Source organism: Peromyscus maniculatus, chromosome 8 (assembly GCF_049852395.1).
Source record: "Peromyscus maniculatus bairdii isolate BWxNUB_F1_BW_parent chromosome 8, HU_Pman_BW_mat_3.1, whole genome shotgun sequence".
Lineage (NCBI taxonomy): Eukaryota > Metazoa > Chordata > Mammalia > Rodentia > Cricetidae > Peromyscus > Peromyscus maniculatus.
In genome coordinates, this window is record NC_134859.1 from 82778615 (window position 1) to 82799253 (window position 20639).

At 44.7% G+C, this 20639-nt stretch overlaps 1 protein-coding gene across 2 annotated transcripts in view; it reads right to left on the reverse strand.

Annotated features, from left to right (window-relative positions):
• B4galnt2 (beta-1,4-N-acetyl-galactosaminyltransferase 2 (SID blood group)) overlaps window positions 1-12544 on the reverse strand; it is a 55073-nt gene extending 42529 nt beyond the window's left edge. The window contains exon 1 of one of the 2 annotated variants that reach the window (XM_016007895.3): window positions 12404-12544. In XM_016007895.3, coding sequence (XP_015863381.1) covers window positions 12404-12510 — 107 coding nt within the window. In that variant the 5' untranslated portion in view covers window positions 12511-12544. The remainder of the gene's footprint in view (window positions 1-12403) is intronic. The other variant, XM_076543208.1, reaches the window with a different exon arrangement.
• Between the last annotated feature and the right edge of the window lie 8095 nt (window positions 12545-20639).

The window sequence follows — 20639 nt, forward strand, 5'->3', positions numbered from 1 at the left end:
AAAAAGTTTCCTATGGAAGCTTTTGACCTGGGGACAGCTGAAATGCTAAGTCCAAGAGGCAGGAGAAAGTAATTTCTCCCTGAGGCAAAAATGGGGGTGTAAGAAGTCAAAGTTTAAAGTTGGCAAGTTTTGGGAAAAGTTGGTCTTTCTCCTGGGGGAAAAAATCCTTCTCTTAAACTATAAAGCTTTTCTTGGAAATTTTGGGGGAAAAAAAATCTCTCTAAAAAGCCTTAATCTTTCTCAAAAGTTCTCAAACTTAAAAACTAAAGCCTTTCAGAACTCTCTGAAGGACAAAAATTAGAATCACCTGAAGATATTAGTATGGGGACCACCTGTGATTAGCTCTAAGGGAAAACAACAAACTTAAGACAGCAAAACCTCTCTAAGTTCTCTCAAGCTTTGACAATCCTCCCTGCAAGGCAGGAGGCAGGAACAAGTTTCTAAAAACCCCTTCTACGCTCTCTTCAAGCTAGTAAAAGATAGTGGGTCAGAGTACCCTGATGGAAACGCTTGGGAGAGTGTGGGTGAAGAGCTACAGAGAGCCCAAAGGGCAGGAAACTTTACCTGAGAAAAGCAAAAAAGCCAAGCTTTTCAGTTACAGCGGAGCTGAGGCAACAAGGGTTTTGTCTGAGTGAGCATTTCAGAAAGAAAAGGTGCTCCTAATCTTCCTAATGCAAAGATCCCCTGAAGCAATGCAAACTGTTAGCATTGTATCCTCGCTTCTGACCAAAAACCCAGAGGCAACTGGCCAGCGTCTCTGAGTTGGAGTGCATTTCAGGGATACTAGGATTCCTGCAGTTGCAAGAGCTGAGGCAGGAAGGTGCAGGACCCAGGGGAAGATTGCTAATGAACAAACAAAGCTAAAGCCAGTGGGAACGGCACTGTTGTCCACTTTCCTACAAGTCCCGGGTTGATAGTTCCACAGCTGCAAAAAGAAATCTGAGAAAAGCTTTCTTATCAGAGAAAGGACCTTTCTGGGAAAACAGTAAAGCCGAACTGTGTCTGAAGCAGTCGTGCTGCCGAGTCAGAACGCTGTCTGGGGAAAGAGCCCAGCCAGGGCAGAACAGAACTATCCAGGAGTAAAGCTTGCTTTTCTGTCAGAGAAAGCACCTCTTTGAGAAAAGCTTTGTTTCAACTGACTCCCGATGAGATGAGGGAGTGTAGCCCTGAGGGGTGATTGCCTCTGGCATAAGCTCTGTCCTGGAGCACCCAGACAAACAAAGGGAACCCACTGGGGGACTGGGCCAGGTGAAGGCCTGAAGAGGCAAAGCACCTGTCCTAATGGGAGTTTAGAAATGGCAAAAACCTCCCTTGTTAAATTTTTCAGTCTGTACGCAAACCACACAGACCCCGAAAACAGAAACGGACAAAAAAGCCCCTACCTTCAGTAGCAGGGAAAGCCGCCACTCTAGTGTCGGAAACAGTTTCTGGGGTAGAGGGGATGAACTGAGACCAAACTGGGAACTGTCTGGGAGAAAGACTCTGAAGAAACAGAGAAGGAACATAATCCTCCCCAGAAAATATGTGACCTGAAAAAGCTGCTAGAATTGGAGACAGATTCAGGGGGAGAAAAAAAAGCCCCTACTTCCAAAGGCAGCTAGCAGAGGTACAGAGCCGCAGACAGATACCTGAAGCTCTGCATCTGGGGGGGAGGAACAAGCAAAATGAGAATAAGATCAGTGGGAGAAAATCTCTGAAGGAGCCATGGAAAAGCTCTGTTGCAAATGATCTTGTTTTTCACTGACTGGCTAAGGCAAACACAAGCCCCGAGCAAAGTTGCTATCAGAAATGCCAGCCTCAATGCCGGCTAATGAGGCAGGTGTGGTTCTGATTCGGGGGTCAGTGTCTGATGAAGTTGAAACACCTGTTGAAGCCAGCTGAGGAGAATAGAAACCTCCCAATGTGCCATAGCTGAAAATGTAAAATGCTTGTTCAAATCTCCCATTGCAAAAGCAAAAAACTTTGTTCAAACCTCCCGGGCAAGAATTGGTAAGCAAGTCTGGTAAAAGAGAACCAGTTGACTCTCAAACCCGATAAGAAATATGGGAAATGATATAAGGGACTGATATGGGACTGATATTATTATGGACTGATATAAGGGAAATGCATTCTGGGAAAGGTAGTTTTTCTGCTGAAGATGGCGACATTGCCCTGAAACACTTTTGTCAGCTCGAAGATACGTTCATGGTAAACTTAAAATACAGCTTTTAAAAGAAGGAAAGTAGTCTAAGTTTAAGTATCAGTTCCAATGAAAGATTGAAAGGATACGAACTAGGAGCTTCGAGGTTTGGGGCTCTGTTGGTAAAATGCCTTATTTACCCTAATAGCCGTGCAAAGTGTTTACGGTAGTTGGATGACAAAAGCTACCTTTAAGAGCAAACAAGCCACTTTAAAATCTTTAAAACAAGGGAAAGCAGTTTATACACTGAACGTTGTCTTAGATATGAAAAAACTTACGTTGAAATTAAAAAAGTTTTTTGCCTTTTGAACAAACTGCCTGCAATGAGTAATTCCTTTGCAAATCTAATAAGGAGACAAGGAAACAGGCATTCAGAAAAGAAATGACTGCTTTATAGATGGGAAACAAACTTCAGAAAATCTAGCTGTCTTACAAAAGAGTTGCTTTACCTGAAAGTTCCTTATAAGAAATCAATGCTAAATATCACAGCCGCTAATAACATCAGGAGTTAAAGCTAATGAAGTGAAAATACTAAATCCTGAAACTCAAGTGAAATGGAAAGATCCCTGCTCGGGATTATGGAAGGGTCCCGATCCTGTTTTTTTTTTTTTTTTTTTTTTTTTGGTTTTTCGAGACAGGGTTTCTCTGTGTAGCTTTGCGCCTTTCCTGGAACTCACTTGGTAGCCCAGGCTGGCCTCGAACTCACAGAGATCCGCCTGGCTCTGCCTCCCGAGTGCTGGGATTAAAGGCGTGCGCCACCACCGCCCGGCCCGATCCTGTTTTAATATGGGGTTGAGGACATGTTTGTGTTTTTTCACAAGAGGAGAATGAAGCTCGGTGGTTACTGGAGCATTTGGTAAGGAGCGTGGAACTAAGGAAGGTCAGGTCCAATGAGGTTCCTATAAAGGAACCAGAATGAAAGTGGCTCGATTAGTGCTTCTGAGGTTTTGTCACTGGTTTAATGCAAACAGTGAGGAATAAGAGTTCAGAGCTGTGCCACTTTTGGCTTTACTAGCTCCTTTAGAAAAATACCTTATATCACCTAGTAGCTGTGCAGTATTGGCGAAGAGCTTTACAGAAGCTAAATATGGTAATTTCACCCTCAGCGTGAAGTGAAGTTTTTCCGTAGAACAAACCAAAAGTGCTGCTGTAATAGAAATGTTTGTCTGAATTGAGGCATTTAGGGGAACTACTATGAATTTGGGTGAAGGGACAGCCTCTAGTTAAAAACTGTCTACTGCTGACAGTGCATCTCTGCTGGTCCGGAACGGCTGAGAGATCTGGCAACTTTGGAGTGTGGCTTCGTCCCGAGAATGTTACAATCCCCTAGCAACAAGTATCACAACTCTATAATGACAACACTCACTAAATCCCAGTGCTTTATAACAAAGCTGACTATAAACTCTAAACTTTAGAAATGATGTACGTACTTCCTGTCTAGTTAAGAGAATCTTTCTAATAGAGATGGTGATAATAATTAAGAGTAAGTGGAGAGTGAGGCCATGAGATGGTTTGGTCCCTGAACACCTTAGTCACCTGTGATGGAGAACCCCAGCCCTAGAAACAGTGGAGACAAACCCTCCCCACACCAGCCCTGTAGGACTCAAAGCCCAGTTGTATGTGACCAACGATGACACCAGCAGCTTGCATGGCTTTTCTGCAAACCCTGCCTCTACACAGGAGAAAGAAGGGCCTGGCCAGTGCTGAGGCCAGGCTGCAGGCAGCAGCGTTGGGTCCTGGAAAGTTAGCCAGAGTGATAACTGCCTTGGTGCTGAGGTGCCAGTGGCAACTTGGGGCTGAAGATGTGCTGGACCCCAGATGTGAGGGTTACATCTGTGTTGCGATTATCTCCCTGTCACCCCTGAGTCAAGCAGCTCAGTGTACTGGATTGCTGTGGCTCTACACTGTGGCTGAATTCTGTTGGTGTTCTAACGTGGAAGTGAGTTTTCTATTTTATGCACCAATTCACTTCTGTGCCCAGATGCTGACACATACTCCCACCACCCTCAGTGTCTGCCATGTTGGAGCTGTGACGGGCACAGGGCTCTGTGGTCCTGTCTTGCCCCTGAATGGTCTGTGTATAATAAATTCCATGTGCATATTACATTTGTTCATGTGTTTCTGGGAGAAACAGCTTTGTGTCATCCGTGTTCCCACTTTAAATTTTTAAAGAGTGCTTTTAACCCTTGAAAACAAAAAGCATCTTGTTTTGTATGTAAGACCTATTGGGTTTTTGTTTTTGTTTTTCTAATGAATAAACCAAGTACTATCCACAAAATAATAATAATAATAATAATAATAATAATAATAATAATTAAGAGTAAGAAGTAGAAAGACAAAAATATGTGAGTTTGTAAAAATTCTGTCTTGTTAGATCTGTGTTAAGAAATCTTTAGGTGTTTGCTAAGTTAGATATATGCTAATGGTAGCCTATATAAGTTTGTAAAATAGATCTATAGAATTCCTTTAAGAATATAAGCTTGCAAGAAGTAGCTAAGTTTGTAAAATAGATCTATAGAATTCCTTTAAGAATATAAGCTTGCAAGAAGTAGCTAAGGTAGTCTTAAGACATGTAGTAATAAGCTTGTAAGAAGTAAAGATACTAGTTGTGTATAAGAAGTAATAAGAAATATATTTGCTAAAGTAGTTCTATAGTTTCCTTAAGGAGTATAAATAAGTAGATGTTAATACATTATATGTGAGTTTGAAAAAAATGTAAATGTTGAATTGAGTCTAAATGCTTTGCAAGGCAAAAAAAGTTATATGTGAGTTTGTAAAGTGTAAATGTTAAGTGTGAGTCTATTCTTAGTGTATATGGTGAAAGAACCCGAGACACAGAAGGTTAGTGTCCTAGTAGACTTCATAGTAGGCAGTCTGAATGGTTTCAAAAGCTCCAGAAGCCGCTAAGAAGCTAAAAATGGCAGACGCCAGAACCAGCACAACAAGGCATTCGCAGCTGAGATCCGTGGAAAATCGACGTAACACAGAAAAACCTGAGCTAACATCAAAAAACGGTGCGGTTTAGAATACTACTGTACCTAAAAAGGTCTCTGGCTTGAGAATAAAAGTTCAGAGATGCTTGTTTGAACAAAAATTATTAACTGCAAGAAGTTTTGGTTGAAAAATGTCTCTTCATATTTGGAAGTGAAAGCCTGATATCAGAATTTTTCTTGTTTGAACTTTTTGAACTTAAAAATGAGATAAAATTACAAAAAGATTTTGGTTATGGGTTTTTCATATTTGGAAGGCTAGTACCAGAATTTATCATTTGAATTTTAAGACTTAAATGAAATAAACAATAGAGATTTCATTGCAATGGGACAGTTTTGAGTAATGACCTAGGAACGGTTTTCTGGAATTGGGTTAAAAATGGAACTGTTTAAATGAAGAAATGTATTTCTACTTAGAATCAAGATGCAATTTTGTGTATGCGTATATGCTTTATTAACTGGTGATTTATGAATTGTTTTGTGGAACTGTTTATGTGAAAATGGAATTACGTACAGAACTGTTTTTGTGTTACAAATGGAACTGTTTAAACAGAAAAGTTTGGGTTTTCTAACTAGGCTTGAGATTTTGCTTAAAATTATAAAGAAAAGGAAGAGTTAATATTCCTTAGTCTATTTAATTTAAATTGTTGTTTGAGTGGATTAATGTCATGATTTGTTAGTAAGAAATGCAAATGGGTATACTAAAATTTAAAGTGTAAAGAGTTTTATAAAACTCTTTTGGATGTTTAGCTAAAAGTTTTCAAAGTGTTAATGGTTAGATTGAAAATATTGCTTTTCAATATGGGTTTGTAGGAATTGTATAAGTTTGGATTCCTCTAACTAGGTTTGAGATTTTGTTTAAAAAGTTATAAATGAAAGGAGGAGTTATGAGATTGAATTATGTTCGCAGAAACCTATTGATATTAATGCACCCTGGTTTTGTGGAGTTAAGGAAATATTTAAGTTTGATGTGAATACATCGAAGTTTTTCCTATGTTCTGTTAACAAGAAAATTCAAATCACTGAGTTAAAGTTGTAAGTCGGAGAAAATTGTTAACTATATATAGCATCATATATGCTAATTCAAATGGTTCTGTTAAGAGTTTGCTTTGAGTTGTAAGATTGAGAGAATTGTGACTATGTATAGCGATATTTATGTTAACCTGTTAATGGTAATGATGAAGCTAAGGGATTCTTTAAGTTTGTAGTCGCCTTAAGAGTTTTTGGTTTAGACAGGGTTTGAGGCAGCTAAGACTGCTGTAGTCACCTTGGACCTAATTCAAAAGAGAAATGCCATCTATATCATCCTCTACTCCCATACTGGGAGGTGTAACAGCTATGGAGATTGCTATAAGCCATTAATAATTATTTTTTTATATATTAAGAAGGGGGGACCTGTGGGAGCCCATTCTCGGGTTCCTCGTGGCTTTACCCAGCAGGTCCAAATAGAGGATGATCAGGACCACGGGCCTGAGTGCTGGTGTCTGAGATGGTCTGCACTTGGCTGTGCTGGGGGAGGAGGTCTTTTGCTCCACCCCTTGGCATCTCTATAAAAACCCTGGGCCAGAAACAGTCAGGGCCCGTTGGAATAGGTTCCAGGCCCTCTCGAGGCTATCCTTTATTTTCTATCTGTTTATTTCTGCAAGATTCTCTGCTATAAATCCTTCTATCTAATATTTCTTGCTGATTGCACTCAAGAAAACTCTGGGGAACTGTGGGGGTGGTGGGTAAACGCCCCACAGCCAAGACAAGGTAGGGACAGTCCTTTACAATTCTCTGCTTGACAGGAAAGTCTGTCAGATATGCTAGACCTGTAGGCCAGAGTTGGATGCTCCAACATTGCAGAGGAAATTTGGGTCCAGGCAGCCTGATGTTCCTGTCATTAGGTAACATTTCATCCTTCTAGGATATTTGATAGAGTTAAAAACTAAATTGTTAAACTTATAGTTTTCCTTAGTTATGATAGAAAGCAAATTAGGTATAAGACTTTAGACTCATCAAGATAAGATAGATAATAGAGTATTTTCTCTAATTTTGCCAAATACAAAAATAGACTGGATATTGTAACTGTAATTCATACTTGATAACTGTTTTTTTGTGGGTGTTTTGATTTCTAATTTGTTTTTATATTATGTGCATTGGTGTTTTGCCTGCATATATGTCTGTGTGAGGGTGTCAGGTCCCCTGGAACTGGAGTTACAGACAATTGTGAGCTGCCATGTGGATGCTGGGAATTGAACCTGGGTTCTGTGGAAGAGCAATCACTGCTCTTAACCACTGAGCCATCTCTCCAGCCCCTTGATAACTGCTTTGTAGTATATAATTTTACTATGTTAAAGTTAAAACCTTCCTTTTTAATTAGACAAAAGGGGGAAATGCTGTGGAATAACCCTTCTGCACACTGTGTGAATATATGTCGCTATGATTGGTCTAATACACAAGCTGACTGGCCAATAGCAGAACAGGATAAAGTTAGACAGGAAAGCCAAACTAAGGATGATGGGATGAGGAAGGGAAGAGTCAGTGGAGTCACCAGCCAGATGGAGAACAAGTCGGACACACTAAATGGGTTAGAGGTAAAAGCCACAAGCCTTATGACTTCACATAGATTAATAGAAATGAGTTAGTTGTAAGATCCAGTTAATAACAAGCCTGAGCTATTAGCCAAGCACTTATATTAAGTCCCCAAGTCAGTTATTGGGAGCAGGCAGTCAGGACAGCAAAATTCTGCCTACACCTCTCCTCATATGACTCAGTCTGGTCATATTCACTCTGGACTCTGCCAGGTATCTCTGCCTCTAGCCATGCTCTCTCTTTTATCTAGAGGAAACTTTCTCCTCCACCATATCTAGGAGCAGTCATGTCCTTCCTTTTTAATTTCTTCTTTTCCTTCAGAAGCTAGCTTCCATATGGTGAATTGGCAGAGTCCCACCTGAAGAGGATCTACAGCCTCTAGCCACAGCAATGGGCTAGGAAGTGGGCACTGGAGCCTGATTCGAGCATTAGACTAATCATAGTCAATGTTTTCATTAAAATGTTTAAATCTGAATGTATTTCTCTCTCAGGGCATACCTGTAATCCCAGAACTCAAGAGGCTGAGGAAGGAGAGTTTGAGGCCAGGCTAGGCTACAGAACACATCTTTAAAATAAATAAATCAATGAAATTGTGATAACATTTAGGTTTATGATTGATTGGTTGATTGATTATATTGATTGTGGTACTAGAACTCAAACCCCCACACCCAGCCTGTCATTTTTGATGAATTCTTAAGCATCTTTAAACGGTCTCAGCTTTACTTCACAACTTGTCATGTAGCAATAAATAAACCCCAAGTGAACAATGGCTTTGAGGGGGTTGTTGTTGTTGCTTTCTATGTCTTTTTCATGTTTGGTTTGAGACAGGGTCTCCCTATGTAGCTCTGGCTATCCTAAAACTCTCTATGTAGCCCAGGCTGGCCTTAAACTCACAGAGATCCATTTGTCTCTGCCTCCCCAGTGCCGGGATTAAAGAAGAGTGTGTGTGTGTGTGTGTGTGTGTGTGTGCATGCACATGTGTACAGGCATGATGGGGTGGGGCACACATGCAAGTGGGGAGATCAGAGGACAACTTCATGCAGTTAGTTCTCTCCTCTCACCTTTACGTGGTTCCAGGGTTCCAAGCCAGGCCCCTCAGGCTTGTGGTCCAAGTGCCTTCACCCACTGAGCCAGCTCACGGGCCCTTTACTTTGGGGAATTTCCATTTTTGCACGAGGAGTCTTTTATCCCAGAAAGGCAGGACTTTCTGGGCGATTGCCTCCTGTTCATCTTCAAGTGAGCACTGTATCTTTAAGAACTTCCCTAACATGGAATTTAATCTGCAGAACTCATAGTTGGGTACTTGACTCCCAGCATCCACCTGGGATACTAGGTCATTGGAGGCTCGGTATTAGGTCTCAGGCTGTCCATACATTCAGAAATGAGCTCAACCATCCTTCCTCAGGAACTTGTGACACCTCTTCCCTGTGGAATCTGCTTCCTCCATGCACTAAAACAACGATTTTGAAGATGAAACCTGAGTTTCATTCTACCTGAGGAAATTTTTTTTCTTTTTGGTTTCTCAGGACAGGGTTTCTCTGTGTATCTTTGGCTGTTCGGGAACTCACTCAGAAGATCAGGCTGGACTTGAACTCACGAGGATACGCCTGCCTCTGCCTCCCGAATTCTGGGATTAAAGCCGAGTGCCACCACCACCTGACTGCTACTTGAAGTTTTAAATTGATGCTTAAACTTTAAAACACCATGAGGCAGAAGGATCAGGCCAGTCTGGGTTACAAAGTGAGTCTGAAAGCCCAGACAGAGCTACATAAACCATGTCTCAAGGAACAACAACAACAACAAAAAAAAAAAAAAAAAAAAAAAAAAAAGAAGCCAAGTGGTGGTACCGCATGGCTTTAATCCCAGGAAGAGGCAGGCAGATCTCTAAATTCAAGGCCAGACTGGTCTACAGTGAGTTCCAGGACAGCCAGGCCTACACAGAGAGGCCCTGTCTCTAAAAAACAAGCAACAACAAAAACAAACAAACAAAAACTTAAAATGTTGAAACAGAGCCAACTGCCAAGTATAACATGGCCTGTGTGTTTCTTGGTGGTAGGTTTCTGGTTTGGATTTTGCTTTAGGTGGGGATGAAGCTGTAGCTCAGTAGAAGGGCACACACTTAACACTCCTAAGGAGCTGGGGCCAGTACCCAGCACCACCAAAAACTGCTTGGAAAGTGTAATATCTCAACAAGTATGAACTCAGCATCTTAGCTTACCAAGTCCCTCCCCCTTTCATAAAATAAAGCATGAACTCAGGTCCTCATGCAAACTACAAGCATTCTACCACAAAGCTACATCCCTGGCCTTTGTAATCCTTTACTTCCTACGGATTCCATACAATCTGAAAAACTTCAAAAAGCATACCTTTTCAGTTGCCCTGAAAGGAAAGAAAAACTGGGAAGATGCTCAGCAGATGTTAGAAGCCCCTGCTGTGGGACCCTGACGACCCGAGTTTGACCCCAGAACCCACATAAAAAGCTGAATGCAGCTGCTGTGGTGTGGTGGCAGTGGCCTCAGCAGGAGAGGAGGCGCCTTTAACCCTAGCACATGGAGGCAGAGGCAGGTGGATCTCTGTGAGTTCAAGGACAGCCTGGTCTACACAGCTAGTTCCAGGGCTACACAGAGAAACCTCATGCTCCCCACCACACCTCAAAAAAAAAGAAATGTGTTGTTCAAGTTCCAAGGGAGGAGAATGTAATGTTGGAATGAAAGTTTTGCCCAGGACATCTGATTTGATGGTGTGTGTGTGTGTGTGTAGGTTTCAGATCCTCTTGGAGCTGGAGTCACAGGTGCTTAGGGCCTGCTAGACATTAGTGCTGGGACTCGAACACAGTGCCTCTGCAAGAGCATTGTGTGTTTTAAACTACTGACCCATCTCTCCATTCACCAACAATTGTCAAATGAAATTCTAGTAAATGTCCCAAATAATCAAAATCCAGGATGGAGGTAAACTCCAATCAGCTCCTTCCAGCATGGTCCTGGGACAACTTTCTCCCTCAGTCTCAACTCTAACATGGAGAGAGGTATCAGCACTTCCTTCTTCATGGGCCTTGTCAGGAGCACAGTTGACTCACCCTAAGTAAATGCTGGTCTCCTGACCGTTCCCTGTCATCACGCTTTTCTGTCCACTCACAGAGCCAGCTCCTGAGTGTTCTACGGGGTATAGAATGAATTGAACTTTTAACCTCCTGAACTGCTGGAATTACTACAGACACACACCGCCACACTGGTTTTTGAAATGAATGTAAAAATTAACATGTATTCAGTGTAGTGTATGGACAATAATGTCTCTCTGAGTTGGTTGGGTATGCTGAGAGGAGCTATGGCATTTCAGGGGCTAGAAGAGACAGATGATGGTTTCCCCGGGACCGCACCGGCCAGCACCAAGCAGTAGAAACAGGAAAATGGCACACAGCATGGATTAAGATTGTAGATCTAGAAGCAAAATTCTAGCTTTTCATAAATGAAGGAAATACGAAGTTTGTCAAACATCTGCCAGCCTTAAATTTGATTGGCATCATTCATGTTCACTGAGCCCGTTAAATGAGCCCAGCTTCTACCTTCCCTCTGAAGTCCTCAGCAGTGGGCAAGGGTACACGAGAGATCTGCCTTCCCCCTCACTCCCTGCATCTTTTGTGGACCGTCTTTTGCTATTTAAAAAAAAAAAAAAAAAAAAAAAAACGATCCCGGTACTGGTGCACAGGAGGCGAGCACCATACCCCACAGAGCCACACCTCCTCAGCCCATTTTAAAGTTGATCTCCCCATCTAGCCTCAAAATTGTGGACCTCTGCCTCCCAGGGAGTTGGGATTGAGCTCAAGGCTTCTGGAGTGTCAGGCAAGCCCTCCACCAACTGAGCTACATCTCCCTTAACTGCATTTGCATTTGGAAAAAAAAAAAAAACGGAGAAAATAACCTTGGTCTCGAGTTTACAGAACTGTGCTTCCCCCTGCCTCCCGAGTGTTGGGGTTAAGGCGCGTGCCACCATCACCCGGCCACAACACTCTTTCTAATCCTTCTATGTAATTTGTAAAAACTAATCGAACACGTCCAAGGACATTTTTTCCCGCGTTCATTATTAAGTCAACCTTCCAGCGTCTTCGGCGTGCGGTGCTATGGTGCAGGCTCACTGAGGTTCAGCTGAGCACCTCACTCCAGACCCCAACATTCTGAAACCATGGAGTCTGCGAAGGTGGCTATGGAACTCTCTGGAAGGGACTCAGGGACCAAGGCTCCTGAACTTGCTTGAGCCCGCATGCATCCGACCGCTAGATCCCAGAACTCAGTCAGATAGGCGCCTAGTCTCTGCTCAGGGCTTCAGGGCTTCTAGCCTTGCGCCCGGCACCCCCAAGGCACCACCCCACGCTCAGACCTGCCCTCGGCGTGTGCTTGACCGTGGAACAACTTCCAGGTCGGATTTTCACACGGGAAACCTGGTTCCCTGTTTGCACCGGAGCAGCAGCGGAGACAGGGGGCGTCGAGGGGGGGGGGTTGTCTCCAGCCAAGGTTGCACGCACCGTACCCGGAGGCTGCTGCCTCCCACGCGAGGACTCCCCGGGCTCCACCCGCCACCTGCCCTCCGCCGGCGCACTGCCGCCCCCGCACCGGTTGCTCCCCAGCATCGCGCGCCACTTTTTTCTCGGGCCAGGGACACTCACTAGCTGGAAGTCATCGCGGATTGCTCTGGCCACCTCTCTGCCGACTGCACAGCTGGTTGTGTCCCAGTCCGAGAAGGAAAAAGCTGCGGGACCGTGCCCGCCCACATCCCACAGACCCCGCCCAGGAGCTGGATCTTGCCCGGCGTCTACGCTGCCCTCCAATGGTCTAGTCATTGTTCGGGTTGGTGCATTGTGACTGTGCGCGCCAGGGTCTCACGCCCCGGGAACTGTGGTGGTCCCTGCGGCCACCACCGCCCCAGCCTTTCCTACTAGAAGAGTTGGGAGCTCAGCTCTTCATAAACTACGACATCCCCAAGGACAGTTCTGAGGCTTGCCTTTCAGATGAAGAAACTGAGGCAAGGTGGGGGTAACCAAACTGTAAGTAGAGTTACCCTGCCTTAACCCACTCTGGGTGTATTTTATTTCCCTGGGGTTCAGTGCTAAGAATGCAAGCCACCTCTGCTCTACCCGCAGGCCAGTCCACCGCACCTCCTTGGTGGGTACGTCTTTCTGGGGGAAGTGGAGTGGATTCGGCATTTCCCCCAAACTCCAGGATAGACTAGAACTGGGTGAGGTTGGGCGAAGCCCCAGTGCTTTCCCCTAGGAGCAAAAGGCGACAGCTTAATTGTGTTCTCGCTCCAGGGTCGTCCTCCCGGATGCGGGGCGGGTCCTCGCACCGAGTGGTTAACCTGGGGGCACGCGGGCCGATAGTTGCGCAACGCGGCCCCTGCTTCTCTCCAAATTGGTCCTTTTTCTCCCCGGGTCATCAGGCATTTCTGTCCACCCTGCCCCCACTCCTAGATCTCCCTGTCCCCTCCGCCCCTACCTGCCCTTCCACAGTTCTCCCTAACTCGACCTTTGCCCTACCTCCACCTTCCCCTGACACTCCACAGCAAATCGTCGTGACAAGACCCAGGAAAGTAAAGCTGCAACCTAGTCCAACCCCCCTTACAAGGACTTAACTCGCCACAAGATGCCTTTGTGCTTGGTGCAAAAAGAAAAAAAAAAAAAAAGAATTTCACACGAAATTGTTCCGCATTTGCATTTGTGAAAGCCTTTTCGGAAGGCGTTGGGGGTGGTTTTCGACTGTTTTGTTCTGACCCAGCCAAATTGCATGCAAAAGGCTAGTTTCACTTAGGATCGCGTGGGATCCCCTGTGAACATGCGGTATGTATGCATTTCATCATACCTTGCTGCGTCGCAAAAAAGGAAGTAAGGTTAAAAACCAAGTAATCCCAAATACGCAACCAGTCAGGAACAATACAGTTACAGATAGGCAAAAACAGGTGTCTGTGGTGGAGTACACCTGTAACCCCAGCGCTCGGAAGGTAGAGGCCGGAGGATCAGAATTCAAGGTCACTCTTAGTTACATGTGAATAAACAACCTACAGAATGGGGCGGGGAGGGGTGTGTGTGTGTGTGTGTGTGTGTGTGTGTGTGTGTGTGTGCACGCGCCAGCTGTACACCTGACGGGGTTACCGTAAAATATACAAATAACTCGAAAAACGAACGAAGTCATTTTTTCCCCTAGTTCCAACTCCATCATTGGTTTTGGCTTTTTGTTGTTGTTGTTGTTGTTTCCCCCTTTTCGTGGTGGATATGAATTCAACTGTGGCTATTGACATGGCAGGTATCAGGCCAGGTCAAACGGCTGTGTGTGGTGCCTGTTAGCACGCCAAAGTGCATGCTGGCCCCCAGGCTTCCTCAGTGTCACAACTACCTGTGGTTCTTTTCAGTTTTTCTCACCCCACCCCCCCTACCCTAAACTTCTCCTGCGCGCACGGTGGTGCGTGGGCTTCCCTCCCCTGCCTTCTCAGCCCCTTATAACCCTGCCGTTTTGGCTACGCACACTCTCGGTTTTTCTGTTTTTGTCTCCCTCTCCTGGCCCCTTCTCTATTTCTCTTTTCTCTCGGTGGCCCTCACCCACCCACCCAGGCCAGGCTGCCGCCGGCCGGGCCGCGTTCACTTTACTAACCTACTATTTTCTCTCCGTGCTCTGAGGACTCTTCCAAGTGCCTCCGGCTGTACGCTCCCTCCCCTCAGCCCTACCTTGGAGAGAGAGCTTGTCCTCACTTTATATATCTGATACCCAAACCTCCCGGGAGCATAAATAAACGAGGGGCCGGGCCTCCTAACCTAACCTGCTGCTGATTCCACTCGCCTAAAGTAAATATGGACCATTTGTTTCTGCTGGCTTCTGCCATCCACCATGTTTGACTCCAAATTCTAGAGTGTGCCTCCTGGACGGCTCCTTCCCTCTACCTGCTGTCCTCCGCTCTGATCCGGGGCATCACCTCTCTGTCTCTGTCTCCAGGAGCCTGCGACGCCCCTCTCCCGCCCCGCGCCCAGGGATCCTGTCACGTGGCAAGATTCTGTCACTCTCTCCACCAGCTCTCTCCTCATCGCCTAGGTGAGTGTCACCCTGGAGCTGCCTGCTTCGTCTTGCCGGAGCCTGCTCTTACTGTGAAAGCCACAAAGTGTGTGAGGATGCTCCTTTCACCCTCCTGGTCCCGCATCGCGTAGAAAGGGTCCCCTCTCCTCTGTGATTTGGGACCTTTCTATCTGGCAAGTCTCTCAGCCTGCTTGAGGATGCCCCAAATTGAAATTCCTGTGGCCAGGGCACTTCTCTGTTTCCCCTTCCCCCTCTCCTCCTCTCCACCAGGACTCAGCTCCACCCCGGGGCTTCCTTCCTTCCCCTAAGCGCTGCCTGCCCTGTTTCTTCCTGGCGCCCCCTTGGACCTCTACCGCATTGGAATTCTCCCTCTGGTAAAATTCCTGTTTGTGACCCTTGTCCCTCTAGTATCTCAGCTCCCTTTGGAACTGGAGCCTTCCCTCTGGAGGAGTTCGGTGTGCAGATCTTTCTCTTTTCATCCCCGGACTCAGGGATTGCATTAAAGCCACTAATGGCTTGAACTCTATACAGATCCATGGCCACAACACGACACACCCAGATTTCAAATTCTACAGATCAACAGCTTCTGCCAACTGCACCAGCAAATGATCCCAAAAGTCTCCAGTCCCTAAGCTTTTTCTCCTCCTCCCTCCCTCCCTCCCTCCTCTCTTCTCTTCTCTTCTCTTCTCTTCTCTTCTCTTCTCTTCTCTTCTCTTCTCTTCTCTTCTCTTCTCTTCTCTCTCTCTCTCTCTCTCTCTCTCTCTCTCTCTCTCTCTCTCTTGTTTTTCAAGACAGAGTTTCTCTGTGTAATAGTCCTGGCTGTCCTGGAACTCTGTAGAACAAGCTGCCCTTGAACTCAGAGAGACCAGACTGTCTCTGCTTCCCAAGTGCTGGGATTAAAAGCTTGGGCCATCACCCTATACTCTTAAAAAACCTCTTATACTCTGGTTTCTCTTCAGATCGTATAAATCTTTCGCCTTAAAAAACCTCTTATCTCTATACTTTCTTTGCTCTGCTCCCAGAAAGAAATCTTGTAAAACTATTGTGTAAACTCTTTATCTATCTCAGGATTTGTAAATTCACTGGGTATGGTTTAAAGATCTGTAAAATCTGTAACAAAAGTTAACTTAAAAGTTATAACAAACTGGGCGGTGGTGGCGCATGCCTTTAATCCCAGCACTTGGGAGACAGAGGCAGGTGGATGTCTGTGAGTTTGAGGCCAGCCTGCAGAGCTAGTACCAGGATGGCCAGGGCTATTACATGAGAAACCCTGTCTCAAAAAACAAACAAAAAAGTTGTAACAAGCCTGCAGGCACAGTGGTCCATGCCTTTAGGGAGGCAAAGGCAGGCAGATCTCTAAGTCCGAGGCCAGCCTGGTGTGCAAAGTGAGTTCCAGAACAGCCAAGACTACAAAGAGGAACCCTGCCTCAAAAAAAAAAAAAAAAAAAAAAAAAGTAACAAAAAGTTGATAGTTAAAAAATCTTTATATAAGGTAATCTTAATTTACTACAACAAACTATATATAGCTTGGGTTCAACTCTTGTTTCAGAAAATAGATGTTTTTAAATAGCAACCGTTGGGCTTGCCTTAATCTTGGCTGACGACCTCTTCATTGTGGCTGGCAGCCACCTTTTCTAAAGCTAAAAGAGAGAACATACCATGTAATCTGCCACCATCTTGACTAAGATGACCACAAGGTAGAAACCAACTAAGGCAGCACTCACAAAATTCTGTAGTCCTTCTGAGCCCTCTGCTTATCCTGGCCCCTCCTTTTAGACTAAGGAGGCAGCCGGTCTCCAAGGTTTTGCATTAGGATGGATTTTATATGATTTTTGTCCTTAGAGTAAAAAATGTAGATAAGCAACAGCATATGTTTGATAGATAAATACAGTTTATAAATTCCTAAGGTTATAAAGGCCTACTCAGAATAACAAAAGCTGACTGTCTTAGTCATTCTGCTATTGCTATGAAGAGACACCATGATGACCACGACAACTTTATATATATTTATAAAGATTTATTTATTATGTATACAGTGTTCTACCTGCATGTATGTAGGCCAGAAGATGGCACCGGATCTAACTACAGATGGTTGTGAGCCACCATGTGGTTCCTGGGAATTGAACTTAGGACCTCTGGAAGAGCAGACACTGCTCTTAACCTCTGAGCCATCTCTCCAGTCTGACAACTCTTATAAAGAAAAACATTGAATTGGGGCTGTCTTACAGGTTCAGAGGTTTAGTACATTATCAGCACTGTGGGAAGCATGGCAGCATGCGGGCAGACAAGGTGCTGGAGAAGGAGCTGAGAGCTCTACATCTGGATCCACAGGCAGCAGGAGAGAAAGAGAGAGCCACTGGGCTTGGCTTGGGCTTCTGCGCCCTCAAAGCCCACTCACAGTGACACACTTCCACCAACAAGGCCACACCTACTCCAGCAAGGCCACACCTCCTAATAGTGCCGCTCCCTGGTGACCAAGCATTCAAATCTGTGAGCTGATGGGGGCCATTCTCATTGAAACCACCACACTGACTTAGAGATGTATGTCTAGCCACATCTGTCTTTGCTAACTGTTCAACACCAGGCTTCTAGAAAAATTTAGTAACAATGTATGTTTGATAAATAAGGCATGTTTGATAAACACAGTTTATAAGATCTGTTCAAGCTCACAAAAACCAACTTGAAGATATATGTCTAGCCTCTTGGTCTTTGCTAAATTTGTTAAGCTTTAGCTATTGGATAAACTGAGTCATACCAGAAACTGAAGAGGGTTCTCAAAAGAGATACAAATGACCAATAGAGTTTTTCTGCATTTTATTTTCTTCTTATCTGTGTATGCATGTTCACATGATGTGTGTATGGGGGAGGAATTGAAGGACAACTTTTCGGAGTTGGTTCTCTCCTTCCTGTTTTCGGGGTCCGAATTCAGGTTGTCAGGTTGTATAAAGAACTTTAACCTGGTGTATCACTTCACTGGCCTTCCATAACTATTTTTTAAAGTATTGAACATCCCTAGCCATCAGGGAAATGCAAATTACCTAGAGGTTCTGTCTCACCGCAGCTGGACCGGCTATCATCAAGCAATCAAAGACAATAAACGCTGGCCAAGAAGTGGGTGTAAGGAATCCTGACACACTGGTGCTGGGTGTGTAAACTGCAGCCATGGAAATCAGTGTGAAAGTTCCTGAAAATGAGAAACAGCAGAGCATGGTGACACACGCCTTTAATCCCAGCACTGGAGAGGCAGAGGCAGGAGGCACTCTGTGAGATGGAGGCCAGGCTGGTTTACATACCACGTTCCAGGCCAGCCAGTGATACACAGTGAGACCTGGTCTTAAAAAATAAAAGAGAGAGAGAGCTAGAACTAGATTTCTGTTTGACCCAACTGTACCACGCCTGAGCACATGCCCAAAGGACTCTACCCCACCACAGAGACGCTTATACATCCATGTTCATTGCCAGTCTATTCACAATAGCTAGGAAATGGAACCAGCCCAAGTGTCCATCATCCACTGATGTATAGACAGTGAGAATGTGGAACATATGTACAATGGGATTTTTTGTTTTGTGTTTTGTTTTGTTTTTTGAGACAGGGTTTCTCTGTGTAGCTTTTGGAGCCTTTCCTGAAACTCACTATGTAGACCAGGCTGGCTTCAAACTCACAGAGATTCACCTGCCTCTGCCTCCTGAGTGCTGGTATTAAAGGCGTGTGCTACCACTGCCCGGCATACAATGGGATTTTATTAAGCTATAAAGAAAAATGACATCATGAAATTTTTAGTTAAGTGTATAGAACTGGAAAATAATTTTACTAAGTGAGGTAACCTAGACGCAAAAGATAAATGTCTCCAATGAGAATACTAACTTCTCATTTTCATATATTTGTATTTCTGTGGGAGTGCATGTAGAGGCCAAAAAAAAAAAAAAAACAAGAAGAAGGCTCCTGAGAGGGTAAGATGTGCTGACTACATTTACGTCAACTACACAGGTTAGAGTCATTTGAGAGATGGGACTCCCAAATAAGAAAATGCCTCCATAAGACTGGGCTGTAGGCAAGCATGTAGAGCACTCTCTTAAGAAGCGATCAATGGATGAGGGCCCCGCCCACTGTGGCCCTGGGTTGGTGGTCCTGGGTTCTATAAGAAAGCAGACTGAACAAGCCATGAGAGAGTAAGCCATTAGGAAGCATTCCTCTATGGCCTCTGCATCAGCTCCTGCCTCTAGTTCCTGCCCTGTTTGAGTTCCTTTCTTGACTTCCCTCAGTGATGACTGCTATCCAGAAGTGTAAACTGAAATAAACCCTTTCTTAGTTAGGGTTTCTATTGCTGTGAAGAGATACCATGACCATGGCAACTCTTATAAAGGTAAACATTTAGTTGGGGTGACTCACTCACAGTTCAGAGGTTCAGTCCATTATCATCATGGCGGGACATGGTGGTATGCAGGCAGACATGATGCTGGAGAAGTAGCTGAGAGTTCTCTATCTTGCAGGCCACAGGAAGTGGTCTGAGACACTGGTTGGTAGCTTGAGCATAGGAGACCTCAAAGCTCACCTCCACAGTGACACACTTCCCCCATCAAGACCACACCCACTCCAACAAGGCCACACCTCCTAATAGTGCCACTCCTTTTGGAAGCCATTTTCTTTCAAAACACCACATCTCCCCAAGTTTCTTTGGTCATAGCATTTCATCCTAGCAGTAGTAACCCTAACTAGGACAGGAGGGTAGTAGAACACATGTGATATGAAAGTGAAGGGGGTAATGGTAATACTGAAGTGGAAAGGTTTAAGTGAGGCAGGAGCTAGGGAGATGGGAGAGAGGAAGGGGTACAGGGAGAGTCAGCTAAAACTAAGTATGTATAAAAATGCCATACGGAAACGGGCGGTGGTGGCGCACGCCTTTAATCCCAGCACTCGGAAGGCAGAGCCAGGTGGATCTCTGTGAGTTCGAGGCCAGCCTGGGCTACCAAGTGAGTCCCAGGAAAGGCGCAAAGCTACACAGAGAAACCCTGTCTCGAAAAACCAAAAAAAAAAAAAAAAAATGCCATAAGGAAACGGGCTACTTAGTAAGTAATGGTACACGTGCTACAAAAGTGTGACTTTGATTCAATCTAAAGGACAAAGTATAAGTACCATCATAAACACTTAACTTTCCTTTCCAAAATTTAAGAGATCATAAGGCACTTACCCATTTCCAGAAATTAGTCTGAACTGAATTGCCAAATTGTAACATAGAACCTGACATTGCAGCTCCCTGCCATTGGATAGGTTCAACAGTGGAGCTAATTTCTAAAGTTCCATTCAGACTATATTCTGCCGTCTTACCTCTGAATGAGAACATTTTCCTCAAGGGAAGCCGTATGGGCTCCAGTCAATGACGTCTCCATGGGAGATATTAATGAGCACTTGAGGTTTCTCACCTTTACATTGCTGCCAATGTACCCAGTCAGATTCCTTGTTGGTAACCCAGGTAGATTTATGGAACCAGGAGCATTAATTTCCTGTCCTCTAAAGCCAAATGCATGAAGCATATCAAATTTATCATGAAAATTCTGGGCAGTGCTGTGATTAACTAAAGATAGCCAAAATTGAAAAGTTATATTTCGACAGTGAGTTCCATTACTCGTGCAAATAGGAATCCCTTGCGCTCCTACAGCAGAGCTTGCAATTTCCTCACCTTCTTCCTCAGGCTTAGCAGGTCCCCTGTGGTCATAAGGGCCAGGTAGCCAAGAGGATTCATTGACCACAACAGGAATATCCGTATCTCCCCAACTTACTCCTTTGTTAATCGGAGGACTGGGAACATAAGCCCAGTGACCATGATCCTCAGTCCCTGTCACCTG